At 41.5% G+C, this 21,575-nt stretch overlaps 1 protein-coding gene across 3 annotated transcripts in view; it reads left to right on the forward strand.

Moving 5' to 3' along the window:
• The first annotated feature begins 896 nt into the window (after positions 1–896).
• Positions 897–21,575, forward strand: part of LOC135918350 (inhibitor of nuclear factor kappa-B kinase subunit alpha-like) — a 90,159-nt gene continuing 69,480 nt past the window's right edge. The window contains exons 1-5 of one of the 3 annotated variants that reach the window (XM_065452023.1): positions 897–1,004; positions 8,188–8,326; positions 11,237–11,455; positions 14,372–14,530; positions 15,586–15,675. In XM_065452023.1, coding sequence (XP_065308095.1) covers positions 8,222–8,326; positions 11,237–11,455; positions 14,372–14,530; positions 15,586–15,675 — 573 coding nt within the window. In that variant the 5' untranslated portion in view covers positions 897–1,004; positions 8,188–8,221. Of the gene's footprint in view, positions 1,005–7,398; positions 7,811–7,844; positions 7,991–8,187; positions 8,327–11,236; positions 11,456–14,371; positions 14,531–15,585; positions 15,676–21,575 lie in introns of those variants that run through there. The other 2 variants (XM_065452022.1, XM_065452024.2) reach the window with 2 other exon arrangements.

Genomic DNA, 21,575 nt, shown 5'->3' on the forward strand with positions numbered 1-21,575 from the left:
ATATATATATATATATATATATATATATATATATATATATATATATCGAACGTTTCATGCAAATTTAACCTTTAATGTGGTTCGAAAATTTGACAGGCGCTGCTATTTTTAGTGCAGAAGAATTATCACCTTTACACATTAGCTAAATGAAACTTGCAGTTTTAAGCTTAAAAAGTTTGGTACTGTGCGACTCTTTTTCAATGTTCCAGTGTGAAATGTAAAAAGCCTATTTGCAAAACATGGCGATATTTAAATTACTTTTGTGTGTGTTGTTCTGGGTGAATGCGTATAACTTTTAAAAATCTAAGATACCTTAAGCTTCAGTTGGCCTTCGTTCTATTTTTACTGAAAGATTTCTGCGCTGGACTAATCCATGTGACTATCAAGACAGCTGTGTTGCTTGTATTATTGTCGCAGAGTAGTGTGAAGTCAATGTAGTCTGTATATGTTTCCGATTTTACTGCTCTGAGCATATGGACTTTTTTTTCAGAGCATCTGTCTTCGCATGGAAGTCGCATTTGAAATTCTGTGTAACCTATTACTGTTCATATGACATTCTGTGCCAATGGTAAAAAAAAATCTGGTGCCATTTCTCACTGCCAGAGGGAACCCTTGTATGAAGCAATTCATAGCTGTCATTGAATCTTACCTTCAACTAATGTAGGGTTAATATGGCTGCAGAGAGGAAGCAATGACAATAAATTTGGGACAAGAAACAAGGTTAAAACAAGGTCCATTTTGTTTGTTGACTAGTGAACTATCACATTTCAACTGTTTCCTTTACATAAGCGAGTGCAGTTTAAGGCTGTTACTAGCCAATGTGCTATTATTTTGCTATTTTAACTTTAGTCGTTTGTGCTACCTGCATCAGCTGATCAATGTTTTCTGAATTCCAGGGGCGGCTAGGAACGACCCAACATGAGCGCATATGCTGTCACACTCTATCAAAACAGTGGCAGAGTGGCTGACAAAACTGCTGTTTGAGCATCATCTGTGACTCAAAGGTAAATATGATGCATTTTATGTTAATTACGTAGAATTCTGTGTTTTCTGGCATATATGAAAGTGAGCTATGCTTGCATTTATTGGTGGGTGACCTCTGGCATTTTAATTTAGTTATATGTCTAGGAAGTCAAATTGTAGTGTTTAAGAGCTGTGAGTTTCAGGAAAGGAAGCTTTATGTTGCGGTATTTGACAGTAAGGAAAAGGGCCTTTCCCTTTTGAAGTTTACAACATCAAAACAATGATGATGAGGTTGTTTGTTATTGTTTGTGCTGACGAGAGAGTGCTTATTTTTTTTTTTTTAGGAGTATACTACAATATTTTTATCTCGTTTTTATACCAAACATGGACAGCTGTCAAGTCAGTAATTATGCTATAGAGCCTCAATTACTTGTTTAATACAGAAATATTACTAATTAATAGATCACATTTTAGTGTGACAGCTCAAAACATTAGAAGTGTAGTGTAGTTAATGAAGGGAAAGATCAGACATCCACCAAATCATAGCAATTGCTACAATGGAAATCTATACGGGTTCCTTGAAAGAAAAGCCTCACAGTTGAAGAAAAATTCGTCCTGGTTCGTGACTGTGAGGCTTTTCTTTCAAGGAACCCATATGTGTTTTGATTGTAGCAATTGCAGTGTAGCTTTGCGCATGAAACAGAAGTCTATTCATGTCACCAATACTTAATGTGCCAGTCTCATGGTACCAGACACAACTTACGTATACACAAACTGTGACCATGCTAAAAAAGCTGAGATCATTCGACACTCGAAAGGATAACAGGGGAGAGAGTACCCCTGCATTTCAAAAAGTGCGCAATTAGAAGGGTCAATTTGGTGGCTTTTAACGACAAGATCATTATGTTACTGTCAACTACTGCATTGTGCCAACTGCCTCATGCTTGAGTTGTTTGTGACACCGCATGAATTCCAACTATGATTTTGCTGATGTGAATAGTCTCCTGCTTCACGTCAAAATAGTGCTGCACTTGGAGCACATTTTAAGCTAGCGGCATAAAATGTGGTGCTCAAGGAATTGATGCTCCATGTCATAATCGTGGGGTCGACAAATGCCTAAAAAAGCACTACGTTGTACACAAAATTTTTCTATACTAGAAACCATTCAACCCGCCAATCTTTGTGTAAGCACCTGCATCTTTCCCTGAGGTAGCACGAAGAAGGAAGTTTTGTCCCCGTGATCTCATCGACGGACTTTCTGCATAGTAGTCCCGGTTGTCAGTAGAAGATTGCAACGAAGTAATCCAGGATGAAGATCAAGCCTTTCCAGTTAGCTGAAATGGTAGGCCTCCTAATCAAAACATGGCTACAGGGCCCACAAGGAGCTCTTCTTGATAGGCTAGCCACAGTTCAGTTGCAATTCTAATGGGTAACTTTTGGAAGCACCAGAAATCACTTTTGTGTGTGTGTGTCGTGACAATGGTATGGTTTTTGCAGCCATGATTTAGGCAAAATAAGTCTCTTAAAGCATTGGTTACTGGAAAGATATATTCAAGAGAATATTGTGAATGCGCCTTTGCTGCCTTTTAAGCTTACAATTCCGTCCAATTCTTAGCCTGTTTTGTTTGTTTACACTGCTTGCTTTATTTGAAAATCAAGTGTACTACATTTATAGACGCCCTCAAAAAAGAAAAGCTAATTGGTCCCTGCATGCATTTTCTAATAACTTTAATTACCACTTTTTAAGGAATTTTATTTTTTGTTGCATTGATAACTAAGATTACTAAGTTCTCTGTGAAGAAGTTGCATTTACTAAGCACCCACTGTAATATATTCATGACAACCATACTGAATTGCATTTGTATTTATAAAATAAACTCAATGTTTTACTGCTCCCTTAAGCATCTATGAGCAATTATGGAAAGTCCGTGTAGCAACAGGAAACAGCCTTTCTGCATGCTGTTTATCTTGCTTAACATGCAATATCCACACACTTGCACTCAGTTCTACTGCCATTATAGTACTGTATGCAACCGTCTAGAGAGCAGTTTACTTGAGGCAATAGTGGTATTGTCTGTATTCGGTCATGGAAATGGCATATGTGGCTTTTGTGTAAGTCAAGTGGCATATAACATGCACATGCAGTGCAATCTACTCATGGCCTGAGGAACAAGGGAAATTGAACCATACATTTGTTGCAATAGTTCAGACAGACATCCTTATTAAGTGCCGTGCTGCAGCCAGCATGCATGATATAGTATGCTAATACTGATCCACTAGTATCACAAAACAATGGTCCTTTCAGACTCTGAAAATGTAGAACAATTTACAGGCATGGTGCTTGAACATTGAGAATGGGTGAACAAAACGGATGAACTGTAATGCATTATGTGCGCTCAATGTGTGCTTAGGCTGAACTGCTACACTTGTTTAAGCTGTATCTTAAGTTCTTAAAAATAAAGGGGCATGATGAAAAGTCACTTTTTCTGCCACATATGCGTAGTGGCACATGTCATACTTCGTATGAAAACTTCCAATGTTTCACTACCAACTTTGGTACACATTAAAGTTAGTGCTGATGCCATTTAATCACTAGATATGCTTATACTTGCATGAGCTTTGGCAAAAACTGTTGTCTTGCAGTTTAAAAGGAAGGTGGGGGAGAAAAATATATACAGCTTAAATACATTTCTTTGTGAACATTGGGCTAACTATATCAGTGCTGGGGCTATGTATTTACAAAAAGTATTTTGTTGTACTGTATTTATTACTTCTTCAAATGATTATCAATTTGATATTTGTGCAATATTGCAGTGGCATGAAATCAAAGGCTTGAGAACAGTTTGTCTGGTTGGGAATTAACTTGGCACAAGAGAGACAGTGACCACAGTCAAAGTGAAAACTTTACTGTGGTTGTTGCCTTTCATGTGCTATTGTAGCAACATGGGAAATAAGAAAACCTTCTAGGATCACAAACATGGTTAGTCGAGCTAACTATAACACCTAAGCTGAAACAAGGCTGGACATTGAACGTCTACACCGCAGCTACAGAGTGCTTCTCAAGGTGGCTACTAGCCGTAAATGGAGGAAACGTTAGCTGCACTACCAGCTGGCTTGTAGAGGTCTAGGTCTAGAGTACAGCTTACAAAAGATGGCTACTAGCTGTGGCCTTAGCTAGATCAAGCTGGAAGCTAAACGTCTACTATACTTCGTTCCATACATAGCAGTCAACGCTTTGGAGGCTAGAGAGACTTCTTGCAGTGGCTTCATTTGCACTTCGGTATAGTTTGATGTTTTTGACCACAATTCTGCGCAACTATTTTTTATATATGATCAGTATTGAATGAAACAAGTTTTAATCCTTATAAACAAACATAATTTGGTATACGGCTGCTAATGCATTCTTTTAAATCATTTTTATTTTTTGTTCTTTTCAAGTCTTTTATTTGCAACCCGTCGCGAGGAGCATGACGTACATGCTCGGATGAGCGAACGCGGTTGGCACGCAGCAAAGCACAGACAGAAGGCGCAAAGTGATAACTTTTCTTGACCGAACTTCTTGCATAGCTTCCACAGCATTGACTGCTATGTATGGAACAGAGTATAACTAGCTGCAGGCTCCCTGGGTTACGGGGCTGTACGTAATTTAATTCATTATAATTGTATGTATACATTGTATACATACATTCACGGTCTGCACCACGTTTCGCTGCGTAGCGAAGACACTCCTGTTCTGCGCGACGCTTCTTTTGGGCGTGGGTGTCCTCGACACTGAGTGCACACTTTGGAGCCATTTTGCTGGTGCATGTATACGTGCTCCTTCTAAAAGCATATGTGGCCAGCACATTGTTGAGATGCCAGCTCCAAGTGCACTCTTCAGGCTATAGACGTTTGTAATGTTTACACTATCACAGCCCAGCACCTGCATTTTTGTTGCACAGGAAAGCAAGCACAGCATGTGCCATATGCACAAACTATGAAACGCTGCCGCGGCGGTGCCAGCGGGGATGCGCGGAGGCAAGCAGTATCGGCTGGTGTTGCAAGAAATCCAGCGGCATGCACGAGCAAGTCCACATCACAGAGCGCCTGGAAAGTCGGGAGAAGAGGCAAAGAAAGCTTCGCTTTAAAATAATGGTCAACTTCACCCCTAGCTTTTGCGCCGTAGTAGTTCTCTCAGTACACACCTGTCCTCATCACTCTTCCCTCTACAAACATCACCTTCATCCTTATGACATCACTGCAACGATGTCTCATTTGCATGAACAGCTGTTTGCATTTTGTGAATGTTGTATATAGTGCACAAACATAAACACTGCATAAGATTACACGTTGCATAGACAAAAAAGAATTGTGCACATCACGAAAGCTTCACTTCAGACAAGTCTCAACATGTGCATTGGTTCTGCATATACATACATCATTGTATATAACATAACGCATTATCTGACTTCATTTTCAGCATTGTCATTTACGGTGAAATGTCTCGAATTACTATTAAAGACCAATTGCAACGATATCATGAACCACGTAAAAAGCCCTGTTTCAGATAATCTAGACATACAGTAGCCTCTGTTGAAAATTTAATGCTTGAAATGCGAGTAGGCGCTTCACAAAACGATCACATAAATCGATGTTTTCCGTACCAAAACTGAGAAAGATGCCACCATTACCAGTCGCCGGAAGTGACATGCTATGGAGACTTGAAAACCAGCGCCCGGGTCGTCTGCTTGGTCTGCTTTGTGTATCAGCAAACTGCATGTCTGCTAGCCACAGAGCGCATATACTTTGCTAGCTCCTTTGTGCACTGAGCCAACTTCGTTGCGCGGCCACAATGTTCTTTTAATGCAAAGCATTCTAGTTCAGCCGCATTATGGTTGCCTACGTTCAACAGCAGCACCCCGATGCGTTCTGCCTCCGCTCGATGAGCGCATTGGGGTGACGAGACCTTCATTTGAGGGATAGCCAGCCGTTTGTGCGCACACTTGAGTAAGAGCGGGTGTGAGAGAGAAAATCAGGGGCTTTTGCTCCTTAAATATGACTCTGCTTAAGCACTACGGAGGAGGTTTCTTAGCACGGGCTGTATTCGTTTGTCTCCTAGACATAAGGGCATTGCGGAGTTCGGTCGAGTGTTTACGCTCCGCCACTGGCTGCCCGCGCGATGAGGCAGTGGGCACGGACGCCCCATTTGATGATCGCTGTCTCTGAGGGGGCAAGTTTCTGACTTGTGTTGTACTAGTCGCGGGTCGCTTTTTTCGTCACGACGATAGATTGGATTTTTTACAAGCACTGCTCCAGGAGGACACATGTAACCAGCAAACGGAGCCCTCGAAAGCACCTGAGGTTACAATAAAGCAGGCGGCGCAGGATCACCAGGGCACCCGAGGCGTCAAAGCTGGAAGCAGGGCAGCCTATGGGTTGGTACCGTGGAGGCCGAAGCGTGTCAGGGGGTGTTTGCATAAAAAATTTGTGCCCGCTCTTGCGGACAGCCGATCTTATTTATACACCCCTGGCACGCGCAGGCCTCGGCGAGCCCCAACCCACGGACCAGTCTGGGTACTAGCTTTGGTGTCCCCGTTGCCGCTTAGGCGCCGCCAATAATGTGAAATAATGACACATTGTTACAATTAGTAAAAAAAAAGATTGAATCAATATAATTACGTACAGCCGCCAACTTGTGACACCAACCTCAGCAATACCACGCCCCGCGACTTCTGCAACACTAATCAGAATTTTGCCCTCCGTAGTGCCTAGGCAGTCATATATTCAAGGCCCCCAGATTTTCTCTCTCATGCCCGCTCTTTTACTCGCGCCTGCGCATAGATGGCTGGCGATCGATCCCTCAAATGAACGTCTCGTCACTGAGGTGGATAAGCTAAAGGCAGCTGGAACAGGGTGCATCGCACGCTAGCTTTGCTGACCAGCGGCGTGCTGGCTCGTAAACAGTTCGGGTTCACAGAAGCAAGCGTATTGCGTTTGCGCCTTCGACAAACCAAGAAGCGCTCGCACGCTGCGCACTTGTGCGATTGCGCGGCTGCGGGTACGTGAACTTGAACATCAGCCGCCAGCCGATGCACTTATCCCTAAGTGGTTCACAGGTCCCTCGTAAAAAGCGTGACAACATTGCAACAACGGATTTAATTTTTGGTCGTAATTTAAAAGTTTTTTTTGGCATATATGTGCTGACACATGACATCTCAAATGTTTTTCTAGCTCTGTCAAGTGGTTCCAGGCTTGTTCTCCTGCGCGACGCTTGAGCTTGGGGCAGCTTCCCGCGAATTACGCATTTGTTCCAGTTGTTCGGCTTGCCTTTTTTTGAAGAAAGCTTCTTCTTTGGCAGCACCCTTTATGCCGAACGCGCCACCGGCCTCGCGAATGCTTCCACCCGCTCCTCCGCCTTTTCCAGCACCACAGCCCAGCTGTCCGCTTTGACTCATAGTAGTATGGTTACTTGTCGACTGCAGGGGACATAGACGTTGGTTTAGTTCAGAGCTCACGGGGCCACTCCGTACCGAATGCGCGCCGATTGAGAGCCGCCTTGGGGCTGTGTCGCTAGACTAAAGATGCGTACACCTCTGGAGCGACCGGACCAAGTGCACGCTGGACGGTCGAACCACTGGAGACACAACACTTATGTGCGCAGTAAGCCCATTATAATTGAATCTACGCCGAACCACAACGCAAAGATGGCACGCTGCACCCGCAAGCCCGTAACGCCCGTAACATGCAAGTCCCGCGGTGCATACTCCGGATCCGGAAGCGGTGTGACACGTGACAGAAACTGTTTTGCTGCTGTTTTCCGTGTCCGCGTCGTCGCGTGCCTCATCGGGACCCTCAACTCGATAGCCGGGTATGTCGTGCGTATTGTTTTGATCGCTGATTTTCATTTGTGGGTGCGCCAGTCGCAATTATGCGTAGCCGTAACCATGACTAATACTTTCATGACGCCACTGACACGCGATAACGCGTCTACTTTCGTTGCGATACCATAGGCCGTACTGTTTGTTTTAATCTTCCCGTTGCACTGCTGGTACGCCCTGACGCATGCTGTTCTTGGCGTTATCAAAGTGATTGCGCTTTGCGAACACATTAAGAATTGTACCGAAATAAATCTCTACAGAATGAGCGGTGTTACCGTAGCTACTGTCTGTTGTATATTTCTTTAGCTCGAGGCGTTGGGCGTAGACAGCGTATTTTTGGAAGTGACAAGTATTTGCTCTTCTACAGATGCTGACACTTGAGTTGAAGACTGGATAGAAATATGGCGAAACCTACAGAGGAGGACAAACTAGTCATCGGATGCTGGGCAGAAGGAAAAGTCCTGGACCGGGGCACCTTTGGGTGCATAACGCTATGGCATAACACGGCAAGTTCCAAGTTCTCCGCAACGCTTACGCAAATTTGTAGTGTAAAGTATCAGAAATAACTTTTGTCAGGTCGTGCTGTATACTCTATTTCCTCTTAACTTACAGTGCTGTCATCCTGTTTTTACGTGTCATTGTTCTTGCACTACTGAATAATATTTTGTTTTTCATTTTATGTTATGTGGTAGTGAAATTGGTTCCAAAAATCTAAGGGACTACTATTGCTGCCCGCGCATTTACTCCCTCTCATCTACTTTTGAAAACTAGCCGGAATGCTTCTAAAATGTTTGTCATCAAAGTTGATGTGAAAGCATCAGGTCCAACCACACTGCTAAAAACATGAAATTCTAAATTATGCTGTTGTTCTGGACACTCAAAGATAAACACACGTACGCGCACACACACACACACACACACACACACACACACACACACACACACACACACACACACACACACACACACACACACACACACACACACACACACACACACACACACACACACACACACACACACACACACACACATACATACATACATACATACATACATACATACATACATACATACATACATACATACATACATACATATATAAGAAAGTAGTTTTTGTTTTAATGTTGCAGGGCTGAGGTTGACGTGATTCAGCCACAGCTTAAGTAGGAATAGTTTTGTGTGGTAAAATAGTGCCCATTGGATGCCCATGACTCCAATGAGTTGCCACCACACAAGTGAAAATGGGTGCTTGTGTGGTATTATTTGGAGAGCCAGAACAAACATTTTTCAGCTATCTGCTTCATTGCCACATTCACTGAAAAAAATGTTAATTGTGCTACCCAATTTTTCAGCAACACTCAGAACTTTTGAAAGTGTCACAAATTAAATTAGGTTTAGGTTGATAAACTTTTTTTAATGCTCTGCATTGTAAATATTCAAATTCCTTTAACCTAACTCTAGTGATTCTAGAACAAACAATCTGTATGTGTTGCCACCGTACACTGTATTTGTCTATGGTCACGATAGTGTGAAGATTTGGGAGGTTTTTATGCACAAATATTATTTCATGGTGGAACAAGCCACTGAAAACAGTTATAAAGTGCTGTTTCGATGGAACTTTTTGAGCTTTTTTGTCATGGCCGGGCAGGTGCTCAATAAGTCTCAACATGGTGATTTTCTTGTTCTCTCTCTGATCATTGTGTGTATGTGGGAGTGTTTGAATTGAATACTTGGTTGAATTCTTTTCACTAAATATGTCACATTCAACTTGGTGTTCAATGAGGGAAGCTGACTTCTTATTCTTTTTACTTCTTATTTCCTTCCCCCTCTACAATGTCTTTAGGACGCTACAGGTTTTCTGTAATAAATAACTTATGTCTCTCAGCTAAACGCTTCATTTGAGAAACTCATGGGCTTTATACAACCACTCATGTTTGCAGTTTTTATGTTGACATTATTTTGCATGTAGGGGCTTTGTTATAACTACATTGTGAGTATAATTGCTCATTCAGAAACACCAGGACATTGCATCAGTTTTGCACCCCCCCCCCTCCTTTTTTTTGCAATGAATTTCCTAGTCTATGTATTCTCAGTGCATCTGGGTGGGCTTCAAGGTCTGAGGCCATGTTGTACAAAATCCTGCTGCATCAGGAGTTAGCGTAAGCTTCGTGCAACAATATATGTCACATCTGCATACAAGCCATGCATAACCTCTGCATCTTGCTTAGTGATTTGAAATGATTGCTACAGAAAGGCACATTTGGATAGCAAGCTGAAACTTTGCACAGGTATGGTGTACACCATGTATCACTGATGGTGCTTTCAGAAATGCGCTGCATTGGGATGGGCACGAATAATAATATAATAGTCACAGGCAATGGTCCTGAGGGCGGAATGTCATATTTTCAAGAATACTGATGATCTGTACTAATCTTGCTGCTTTTACAGAATCTAATGCCAGATGATTGACCAGGCAACTTGCATAGCAGCAGCAAAGGGCTTAGTGTAAAATATGAAGATAAAGCGTAGCTTTAATGATCCTTGTCTCTGCTTGTGGATGCGAGCGATCACTTCTGGTGTGGGAAATTTTAGGCAATAAATAAAAATGCTGTAGCACTTTATTTATTAGAAGCGTAATTTATTAAACAAAACTGGATCACATGCATTAGTGATGGCTCTGTTTCAATGTATGATTCTGAAGTGCGATACTATCATGGTACATTACTGTGTTGACATACATGTATGTGCTTAGCAGATGTCTAAAAGACAAAAAATGAAAAGTAGACACGTTATGCCTTCACAATGGTTACTGTATGTTAAGGATCTGCATTGTGAAAAAAAAAATGCCATGGTTGTCAGTGTTTGTTCTGTGTCTCTATACATTTTCATTGTTTGCTTCGGCCTAAGCTTGATGTAAAAGCATAGGGTAACATCAGTATCCGAAGGCACCAGAAGCCACATCGCTTGATTCTTTCCTCTTCATTGTAATGTAACTTAAAAAAGTTGTATATCACACATTGTACATATACATTTTGTAACTGTCAGGATCATATATAATAAATTAAACTATAAATACAACTAATTTTATTAATATCAGTTGCTCTCTATTGCTACAATCTGTTAGTCTCAGTTTCACAAAGATTCACTGCTAACATGAAAATATTCTGTAGCTTTTGAGTAGAGTAAGATACAAGCATAGTTCTGTCTTCAACACATTTGTGAATGTCTGTGGATGTAGAACTATTAAAAAAGAAAGGAACTAGAATTTCATGGCCTTATATCATGCCTGCCCATGTCATCACATATAATCCAAACTGTGAGACCATTTAATGGGTGCTGTACAGTCAGTCAACATGACCCAGGCTATTAAAATTTTTTAAGACCTGTTTGCCACCCTTTGTTTTTGTGATTAGAAAACTCAAGAGACCATAGCACTCAAGAAGTGTCTGCGAGGTGTGGCTGAAATGACAGACAAGCTGCGGGAACGCTGGGTTCAAGAAGTCGAAATCCTCAAAAAGTTGGACCATCCCAATGTTGTCAAAGGACTTCCCGTGCCAGAGCCACTGCTAGTGCTTGCTTCAAGCCTGCCATTTCTTGCAATGGAGTACTGCAGTGGCGGGAACCTTCGAAAGGTGAACATTCTGTTGGGTGTTAAATTATCATTGTGCTGCATACATAAAGAGAACAGCATGCATGTGTGCAATCAATGCTGTATGTTCTGCACTGTGTGTCATTTAGTGCTGTACAGAGATAGACTGTGTTATGTAATTGTGCATGTTTTCTTGTGTGATTTGCATCTATTTTCACATTGCTCTGTCAAGGTGATGGGTTCGCTGGCTGGGTGCAAACATATGGTGCTTGGGTCCAGTTGCTAAAGTTGGCTTTTAATTTTAATCATGAACGTTAGTGAGATTTTATCGTGGAGCTATGCTTGGGCTTTGGAGGGCGGTGTAATGGAAAGCTGTGGATTAATCTGAATGACCTGAGTTTCTTCAGTATGCACCAAAATCTCAGTTCTGTGGCATAGTATAGGCATTTTGTCCCATTGGAGGCTGCTAGGGGCTGCTATTGCTAGGGGCTGCTACTGGCTGCAACACTGTAGTCAGCAGCATAATACTATAGCCACTAAGCCACCACTAATTGTGCCCGCACTTTCAATTCTAAAAGGACCGCAATGGCAGAAATTGGGCCTAAACTGATAGAGCACAGTTGAACCCACTTATACTGTTCCTGCAACATTTGGTCAGGTAAACACCAAATTTGAGTTACCGTACAAATTTGAGTTACACTACACTAAGCCCAAATATAATGAAGCATCAATATTACAACCATTTTTCAAGGTGCTATCACATTCGTTATAACTAGGTTTGACTGTATACCAAGAGTGATAGAGATACTGCTGGCAACAGGGCTTTGGGAATTCAGCAATATTAACTTCAAGTAACCCTCTTGGCCTATCATCCACACTCCTTTACTATGGTGGACAACGTGAATTTGTTGAAGCTTGTAAATTGTAATCTATAAAGCTCTACACACTGGGCAACAAGGAGTCTTGTACGTTCTAGCATTTATGGAATTGATAATGCAAAAAATAGAACACAAAGCACACAATGCATGCGAGCAGTGGTGTAGCCAGAAATTTCGTCCCGTAGAAGGGGAGGGGGGCTTATGTTGCAGCTCGGCCTTCTCCTTGTAGAATTTGTCGAGGAATCAAATACATGAATAATAATTGCATTGCCATTGCCAAAGGTGCTGCAAAAAATTTCTTGAATGCTATGCACTATCAAGACAAATGAAATGTGTAATTTTTCAAAAAAGAATATATTCATACATCCCAAAAATTGTGGCAAAAATAACTTATATCAATGCTTCTATGTTTTTGTCTATCTAATAAGTAAAGAAAATATCATACAAACTTTAGAACTATATCAGTTCGAAACCAGCCAAGCAGTGCATGCTGCCGATATGAAAAATGTAAAGGCATGAAATGAACAAGTTGAGGACAAATATTTTTATGAAACTGGGTCATTCAAGAACCTTGTTTACATTTTTGTACATATGCAATGGCCAGGGAAAAATCTCAATGACACTGTCATTCATTCTAATCTATTGCGCAGGAGCAGCTGTCACCGGTCCTGTATATTGAGTAACTGCACTGAATTATAGTCGCAACCGAGAGCACATATAAAAAGTAGGACTTCTGCAAAATACACATCCGAAATGTGAAGATACAATGGAATATACAAATGCAAAGATATAACTTGATAAAGGGCAGAAAAGTGTCACTGGAAACAAAGTTTACTGCAAACCTCGCAACAAGATATTTAAATATACATATAAGTCTCCAATAAATCGACGTATCAGACAGGCGAAGGTGGGGTGGTGCAAAAAGTTTTTTGACCAGTCGTGGAGAGCTGTCGCAGAATTGGAATAGAAAAGTTTGGAATAGCTTCACGTTGTAGCACCCAAGGTTGCATGGATGCTCTATGTACTGTACAGTTCAGTATATGAGTCCTCTATTGCCTTTACTATATTATTGAATTTTCTTTAATGAGCAGCTTAGTAATAAGTTCTCAGAAAGAGATGTGGTGCACCAGAAGAGCACAACATATTGGGTTAGCATAGAGATGAAATAATGAAATGAGCAATTCGTAATGAAAATGTCTTGCATTGTATGTTGACCATAAACCCTTCAGTCACAATTTAAAAATAGAGTGTAAAAGCTTTTGTGTCTCTTTTATGCACCAAGAACAGGGTTCGTACTCCTCCTTAAAATTTCTAAAAACCCTTGAATTTGGAAAAAGAGATTTGAGAGCCCTTAAAACATCTTTAAGATAACTGTGAACCTTGAATCCCTTGAAAACTAAGGTTGGGGGTGACTTTTTAGCATTCAAAGTGACAAACTCAACATAAGGACTTTGCCATGGATGCTGTCTATCAGGAAACTATCCAGATATTTTCTTTTGAGAGTGTCACTAAACAATTAAAATGCGGCACATCCACAGCCACCAACAAGCTTGTTTAAATTTTCATTGCTGTCATGGAGCTAGACAAAACCAGATCAAGCGACCAAGTCATGCCACTATTTTGTTGTTTTGCTAATTGATTCACACATCATTGCTCCATTTTCGAACATTAGGCCCTAGAAATGCCTAGTGGAAAGTAAGTTTCAGACATTGGCTTTAACACGATGAGCATTTTTGGCTGAAGCTGGACGCTATTAACTATTGTGCCAGAAGGCAATTGACATCATTACAATGGGAGATCAACTTTGAAGAGTCACATGAAGAGCTTGGGATGTGTGCCCAACTTGATAGCTGCTTAGCTACAAGAAATTGCAGATAAAAAGAAAGGTATTTCACTATTTTACAGTGTGTGTGTAGAAATAAGGTTTGCTTCCCCCTCCTTGAATTTAAGCCAAATGTTCTTTACAAACCCTGCAAAAAGCTTCAAAGATGTAGTTAATTGCTTAAAAAAGGCTTCTTTTTTCTTTATATTGTGTTTTTTAAGATGCATTTGGCATGCCATGATTGCTACTTCATTTACAGATGCTGCAACGACCTGAAAACTCTTGTGGTCTTCATGAGAAGGATGTACGCTGTGTGCTCAGTGATGTCACAGCAGGGCTACAGTACCTGCATAGTAACCACGTCATCCACAGGGACCTGAAGCCTGAAAATATAGTTCTCAAGAATGTTGAGGGAAAGGTAAGTTCTTGTTCACAGTAAGACCACTGTTAGACTGCACCACCCTGTGACATAAACCACATCCGTGACATGCATCAAGTTGTTGATCCAAAGGTTGCAGTAAACTCTGTCTCAGGGAGATATGGCTCTCCTCTTCAGCAAATTCAAGCCACCAGGCATTGCCAAGATTCCCTGAATTTAGTGGGGCATTGTCCTAATGACACACAGCACTGAGTGCCCAAAGTGGCACCTGCTTGTCACAGAGGTGTCAAATCAGATGTGCAGGGAGCTAGAGTTCTGCAAGGCATTCACAAAGATGCCCAAATTACTTGTCTCATTCTGCAAACAAGGACCAAGCCGGTGAGGCTGTGGTCAGGAACATGCGAAGGGGAGAGAGCCATGATTGGAAAGGGAAAAGGTGTTGTGTTGCAAAAATACCTTGGTTTTGGCAGGTTGGTTCATCTTGACAGTTTTTCATGAAATTGCGCTAAAGACGAAGACAAATGAGTGCCATTCCTGTCATCTGTGCTCCTTTCGTCTTCATCTTTAGCGCATTTTTATGAAAAACTGTGTTGTGTTGATGGGATGGGTATTATGCAGCAGTACTTGGCTCGGAAGTAGGCCCTACTCAGCCATTTGTAGCCTAACGTGGGATTTAATTAGTGTTACTACCCTATTTCTTTGCGTCACTTTGTCTCACTCTTGCTGCTTTTTTTTTTTTTTTTAAATCTCAAGTGGGGGCTGTTGTAGCTTGGTATCCTGAGCTTGTCCTCCAGAATGAGGTAGCAACTATTGTTCCTTTTCAAGGAACCCCCACCACACATGGTCTTCGAGGCAGCCATAAAAAATTTGTGCTCAAAGCACGGAAATGGCCACATCGCTTTACTCTGTTGCTTTCGATCATGGATACGTAGGTTTTCTGTAGACCAGAGCTCCTGGTGGTGACTGTAGAGCTTTGCAGGGCAGCTGACTTGCAAGGTCAATTGGTCATCACTTTTTAGCTTCCTTTTTTCGATGTGACTTTTGTTTATAAATTTTTTATTTAAAGTAATGATTTGACTTTCTTTTCTCCTTAGACTGTCTACAAGATCATTGACCTTGGTTATGCAAAGGAGTTTGACCAGAGCAGCTTATGCAATTCATTTGTGGGAACATTGCAATATCTTGTGAGTACATCTTTGGTGTTATATTACACTTATCGTTGGCCTAGAATTTTGCAAATCCTGCATTATAGCTATGTTATGTTTTTTTCATTTGAGCTGCAGCTAAATTAAGCTAGCATCTGAAATTGCCATGAGAGTGCGAAATAATACAACTGCCATATTTTGGCACATTTTGTTTAAAGCATGAGCAAACGAGGGATAGTCAACAAGGTTTGATACATAAAATTACCGTTTATAGCATTTTAATTGGAATGTGTGTGTAAATTACTGCCCTAAAGTTGCCACCAGTAAAAAGAAACTGCTACCATTTGTGCAAGTAAACATTAAAGTGCAGTTAAAGGAGCATCAACATGACATTTCTTATTTGTCATATTTTTCTTTAAATGAAGGTCCAAGCCCTCTAAGCCCTAGCAAAAAACAGTGAGCTTTGGAGCACCCCAATTACTACAATACTTATTTCTATGAACTAGTTTCAGTTTCAGCACCCAGTAGGTGGGTGCGTCATGATGTCAGATACATTGGGTATCGCTCTGTTCCTGCAATCGCTGTAGCTGCCTCGCATGAGGGCAGCCAGAAGAAATGCGTGCAGCACTCGTGTTAATTTTTATCAGCAACATCATCATACCTAGCCTTATTGCTACTTGTCAGAAAAATTTTGCTGTGTGTTATGATGTCACGATAATGTCGAGGGCACCATGTATGACATTTCAAAACAAAACTTCGTATCAAATTAACATATCTTATTATTTATTTATTTATTCAATATAGCTTAAAGGCCCAAAGAATGGGCATTAGGTAAGGGAAGCTTCAAAAATTTTGCATAGTATAAAGAGCATACAATTATACAGAACATAAAGCAAAGCTTTATTAATAATAATACAAGGAAGAATCAAGTTTACACAAACTCTAAAATCCTCAGATCAGAAAAAAAAAAAATGCATACAAGAAGCAATGCAGACAAGAAGTTATTTAAAGTAAGAAATGAATGTTTATGTTGTGACAGAATTTTTCTTTGTTAGCTTCAGTTACCAGGATATCGGAAAGGTCGTTCCACAAGCGGATGACACGTGGAAGCGCAGACGAGTTAAAAGCGTCTATTTTACCATAGATGCGCGTGAATGAAAGATGATTATGCAATCTTCGTGAGGTGAATGGAGAAACTTGCAGAGTTATTGGTGATGGCCTTGGTCCGTGAACGTACTTGTGAAACAGCAATAAAAGTGCTATATCATGACGAGTGTTCAAAGAAGGAATTGATAAATTGTTTTATGCGAAGCATATTACGAGAGCTCAACCCAGCTCCTCAGGCGCGGCGGTGTCGCCATGAAACCACGTGACACCGTGACGTCACGACAGAGGAGAAGTGGCTTTGGCTCAACTCTTGCAAGACGGGCTGGGTGGGAATCGAACCAGGGTCTCCGGAGTGTGGGACGGAGACGCTACCACTGAGCCACGAGTACGATGCTTCAAAGCGGTACAAAAGCGCCTCTAGTGAATGCGGTGTTGCCTTAGAAACGAGCTGTTTCTAAGGCGTGCGTCTCTTGCTCAGGCGCACATTTCGTTGCCGCGCCGAACGCTGCTTTGCTCGACGCTCACCGCGTCCAATGCGGGGCGCGTAGTCGCTGCCCTGTAGCCCATTGTCTTTTTAATTTGCGTTATACTATCGTTGCAGTTGTAATTTTGTGTGATGAGTCGAGCGGCTCTATTCTGAACTGATTCTAGCATAGTGGGGAAATAATTGTAATGAGGGGACTATATTGAAGCAACAAATTCAAATTTAGGGCGAGCAAATGTAAGATAGGCTAATTTGCACACATTAGTCGGCGTCTTACGGAGGTTCCAGCGTAAATATCCAAAGGATCGGGAGGCATTTCCGCAGATGTTGTTGATATGTGTAGTCCAGGAAAGGTTTGATGTCAGGGTTACGCCTAGATATTTGAAATAAGTAACTGCAGATACAGGATTGTTCTTAATATGGTATGAAAAGTTGGAAAGGAAATGTTTGTGAGTGAAAGACATCACTTTACGTTTATCTGGATTAAGCGACATTAGCCAGATGCTACACCAACTAATAATAAGGTCAAGATCATTTTACGTGATCATCAGTACTAGCAATTACTCGGTAAATTATACAGTCGTCATCAAAAATCTGCACATGAGAAGATATGTTATTCAGTAAGTCGTTAATATATATCAGGAAAAGTAGTGACCGAGGACACTGCCCTGTGGCACACCAGAGGAAACGTAAGAGAGCGGGGAGGAAAAATTGTTAACCACAGTGAACTGCTGCCGATTGGTAAGAAAGTTCCGAATCAAAGATAGTGTTAGTGAATCTAAAGACAAAGAAGACAGTTTAGAAATTAGTCGGCAGTGAACAATGCGTTTAAAGGCTTTTGAAAAATCTAAAAACATGCAGTCAGTTTGCAGTTTTTTGACCAGATTAAAATCTAATTCAGTCGTGAACTCAAATAGTTGCATGTCGCACGATAAACCGTTCCTAAATCCATGTTGGTTCGCGAAGAAAACGTTGGTATCTCTAAATAATTGTAAATATGAGAGGTGATTATATGCTCTAGCATCTTGCAGCAGATGGAAGTAAGTGATGTGGGTCTGTAGTTCAGTGGTGAATTTCTATTGCCGCATTTAAAAATGGGAATGACCTTCACGATTTTCCAGTCTTGGGGAAGCTTTCCTGTCGATAGCGATTGCTGGAATATATGAGATAATATTTTGCTCGAGACTGATGTCATGTTTTTTAGTATCTTTAAGTTTATGTCATCAACGCCTGCTGATGTGAACACTTTCAGATTATTTATAATGGTTGCGATGCCGTTGGCAGTAATGTCGATGGGCTGTAAAAAGGGTAGTCAAGATCAGCTACCTCAGGCACATTTGAATCGTCTTCTATGGTGTATACTGATGAAAAAATGAATTGAATGCGTTTGTACAGTCATGGTCTGGAATTGGGATGTGGTCGTTATCATGCAAGATGATGTTGCTGTCCTGTCGCTCTGGACACACTGATTCCCAAAATTTTTTTGTGTTAGTTGTGAGCAGGGATGGCAAATCGTGCGAAAAGTACTTATCTCAGGCAGCGCATACTCTAGAGCAGTAGCTTTTTAAGAAGTCGCTGTACTTTTTTCCAAGATATTGGAGTGCACGTGCGTTTTGCGGCCGCATACAATTGCTTCTTTTTATTTCTCAGTTTGTTAAGTGACTTAGTGAACCATGGGTTGCGTTTACCATTTGTTATTTTAATTAACAGAACATGCTGACTAACCAGTGTTGTTAACTTGTTTTTGTACAAAGCCCAGTTATTTTGAACTGTTCAGTTACTGAAACAAGGAAGTAATACACTAACAAGAAATGGTTCAAGTTCAGCATTAAAATAACACTATAATTTGCTCTGTTATAGTCACGAATTACTTTAGTTGTGGTGCCAGAAAAATGGGACGGGACTTTAAGGTTTACTTGGAATAATTTATGGTCACTGAAACCATCTAAATATGTTATTTTTTCAACAGTATTAGGGACCATTGTCAATGCTAGATCCAGTATATTGGAATCATGAGTGGGCTGACTGACGATCTGTGACAGGTTGAAATCCAATGTTAAGGCAACGAAGTCTGAAGAAAGGTGGCAGGTCAATGACAACTGCTTGCAGTTTATGAAGCGAAGATTAAAGTTGCCAAAGATGGCGCTCTTTGGCCACATCTGGCCCTTGCGCCAATAAACTCTACTAATCAATCATCAAAGTTGCCAAAGAGAAAAATACTTTCAGCCGGACAAGCCCTAACAGTGCGAGTTATGCTGTTTCGTAGGTCGCTAACAAACAACACACTTGAGTCAGGAGGACGATATCAGTAACCTATCAATAATTTTTCAAAACGAGTCATTCACGCAACCCAGCCAATTTCTAGGTTAGTGTCGGAATCAATCAAATAAGATGTTACCATCTTCCTAATGCCTATAAGTATACCTCCGCCTCATTTACTAGTGCCATCACATCGGTAAATATTATACGGGGTATGTATGGGACTTATTTCATTGTCTGAAATGTCAGGATGGATCCATGTTTCCGTGAAGATGATAATGTCAGAACTTGTATCGTCTAGGAAAGGAGAGACTTCATTGAGCTTGCGCACAAGACTTAGAATATTAGCAAATGATATTGATAGTAACGGTATGATTCGAGGTTCTGGTGCCTGCTGGCAGTCATAGGTCCGAGTGCTATGCTTCAGCTATCTGCTCAGCTGCACTACTGTGCTAGTGATGCCGTCATACACGTAGGTTGTGTCATCTATGCGCATTCTGTCAACGCTGAGCTTGAAATACTTTTTTCTCGCGTTTGCAAATTCGATCAGTTTTCTTCATGCTTCTCATGTAGCTGGGGAGAAGTCTTCTTGTATCGAAAACCCAGAGCCCTTAAGCGTTCACGCAGCTGACAAGATGCGTTCTTTATCCTTATAAAAGGTCAACTTCGCTATGATGGGTCTCTTTTTGGTATCGGCATGCTTGCCTAATCTATGCACCATTTCGAAGTACATGCCTGATAGGCTTAGGTGAAGTTTTTCAGCACAGAAATCAACAATTTTCTGCTCGGACGCAGCCCAGTCTTCTTTTTTGTCGTCCGCTATGTTAAAGAAGAGCAGGTTTGAGTGTTGCATTCTATTCTCAGTGTCATCACATCGTGAAGAAATTGTGGCCAATCGATCAGATACACCGCGAAGGATATCAGCATCTGCTGTTGTAACAGCCGAGCTTCCGGATGCGGGAGTATCTTCCAACGTGGCAATCTTGGCATTTAGCAGCTTGATTTCACCTTCAGTGGCCTCCTGTTTTTGTTGCGAAATTTTTATTTCAGCGAGTAGTGTTTGTTACCTGCTTGTTTTCTAGTTTTAGAAACTTTTTTATAACTGCCGTATTACTGGCCTTGACACTAGTTAGATGAGAAAGCAAGTGTGAGTGCGCTTCTTTTAATTTCTTAATAGCCTCTAGTGCAGCAGCAAAAGTTTCTTCTTGAGCCTTAGTCATGGGTTGCCATTTGTTGGACGTGTTGGTAAATTGAAAGCATATTTAGCGCCAGCAAACAAGGACTTAAGGGAGACGACAACACAATGCACTACACAATGCGCATTGTGTTGTCGTCTCCCTTAAGTCCTTGTTTGCTGGCGCTAAATATGCTTAGTCATGGGTACAGGATTTGTTTCAACGTCTCACAACAGCATCAGTGTTATTGCAGACAAAGCATAGCACATTTCACGCGCAAGAGCCAAAAACTGTTTCAACACATCATTAAGGTCTCATGGGCATGACACCACCAACAAGCAATAATTACTGGATTTAACGCAAGCAGCACATTCAGGTAACTAACCTGAAAAGGCAATGGACGTAAGCCTGCCATTCTGGAAGTGGTGCCGTGCCCAAGTGAAGCGGTTGCTACCTGACGATTATGAAGGGAGCCGGTTGCGTCCACCGTAGTCGTGCTGGATCCATTTTGCCAGATGAGCTGACTGGCTGTATCCAAGCTTAGCGCCCTGCACAACCATGGTGGTCGTGCTGGAAGCGAATCCTCTGCAGCAACATGGCACAAAACGAGCTGTCCAGAACACATGACCCAGGTGAACGTGACCTGAAAAGGCAACGGACGTAAGCCTGCCAGTCTGGAAGTGGTGCCGTGCCCAGGTTCAACAACATTTCGACCTTCATACTTGCTAACTGTCCGACCGTGCCGCCCGCGCCCCTCCCTACCTTCCCTCCGGAGCCTTGTGCGTGACGGAGACAGCTCCCGTTTTCTCTTTCGTGTTTATGGGCAAGAAGCATGTGGTAGAGTTTCTGCACCTCTAAAAATATGTGTCAGTACTATTTAATCCACTTTGAAATTATCCTCGCTTAAGCTTTAT

This window comes from Dermacentor albipictus, chromosome 1, assembly GCF_038994185.2.
Source record: "Dermacentor albipictus isolate Rhodes 1998 colony chromosome 1, USDA_Dalb.pri_finalv2, whole genome shotgun sequence".
In the NCBI taxonomy this organism is placed as follows: domain Eukaryota; kingdom Metazoa; phylum Arthropoda; class Arachnida; order Ixodida; family Ixodidae; genus Dermacentor; species Dermacentor albipictus.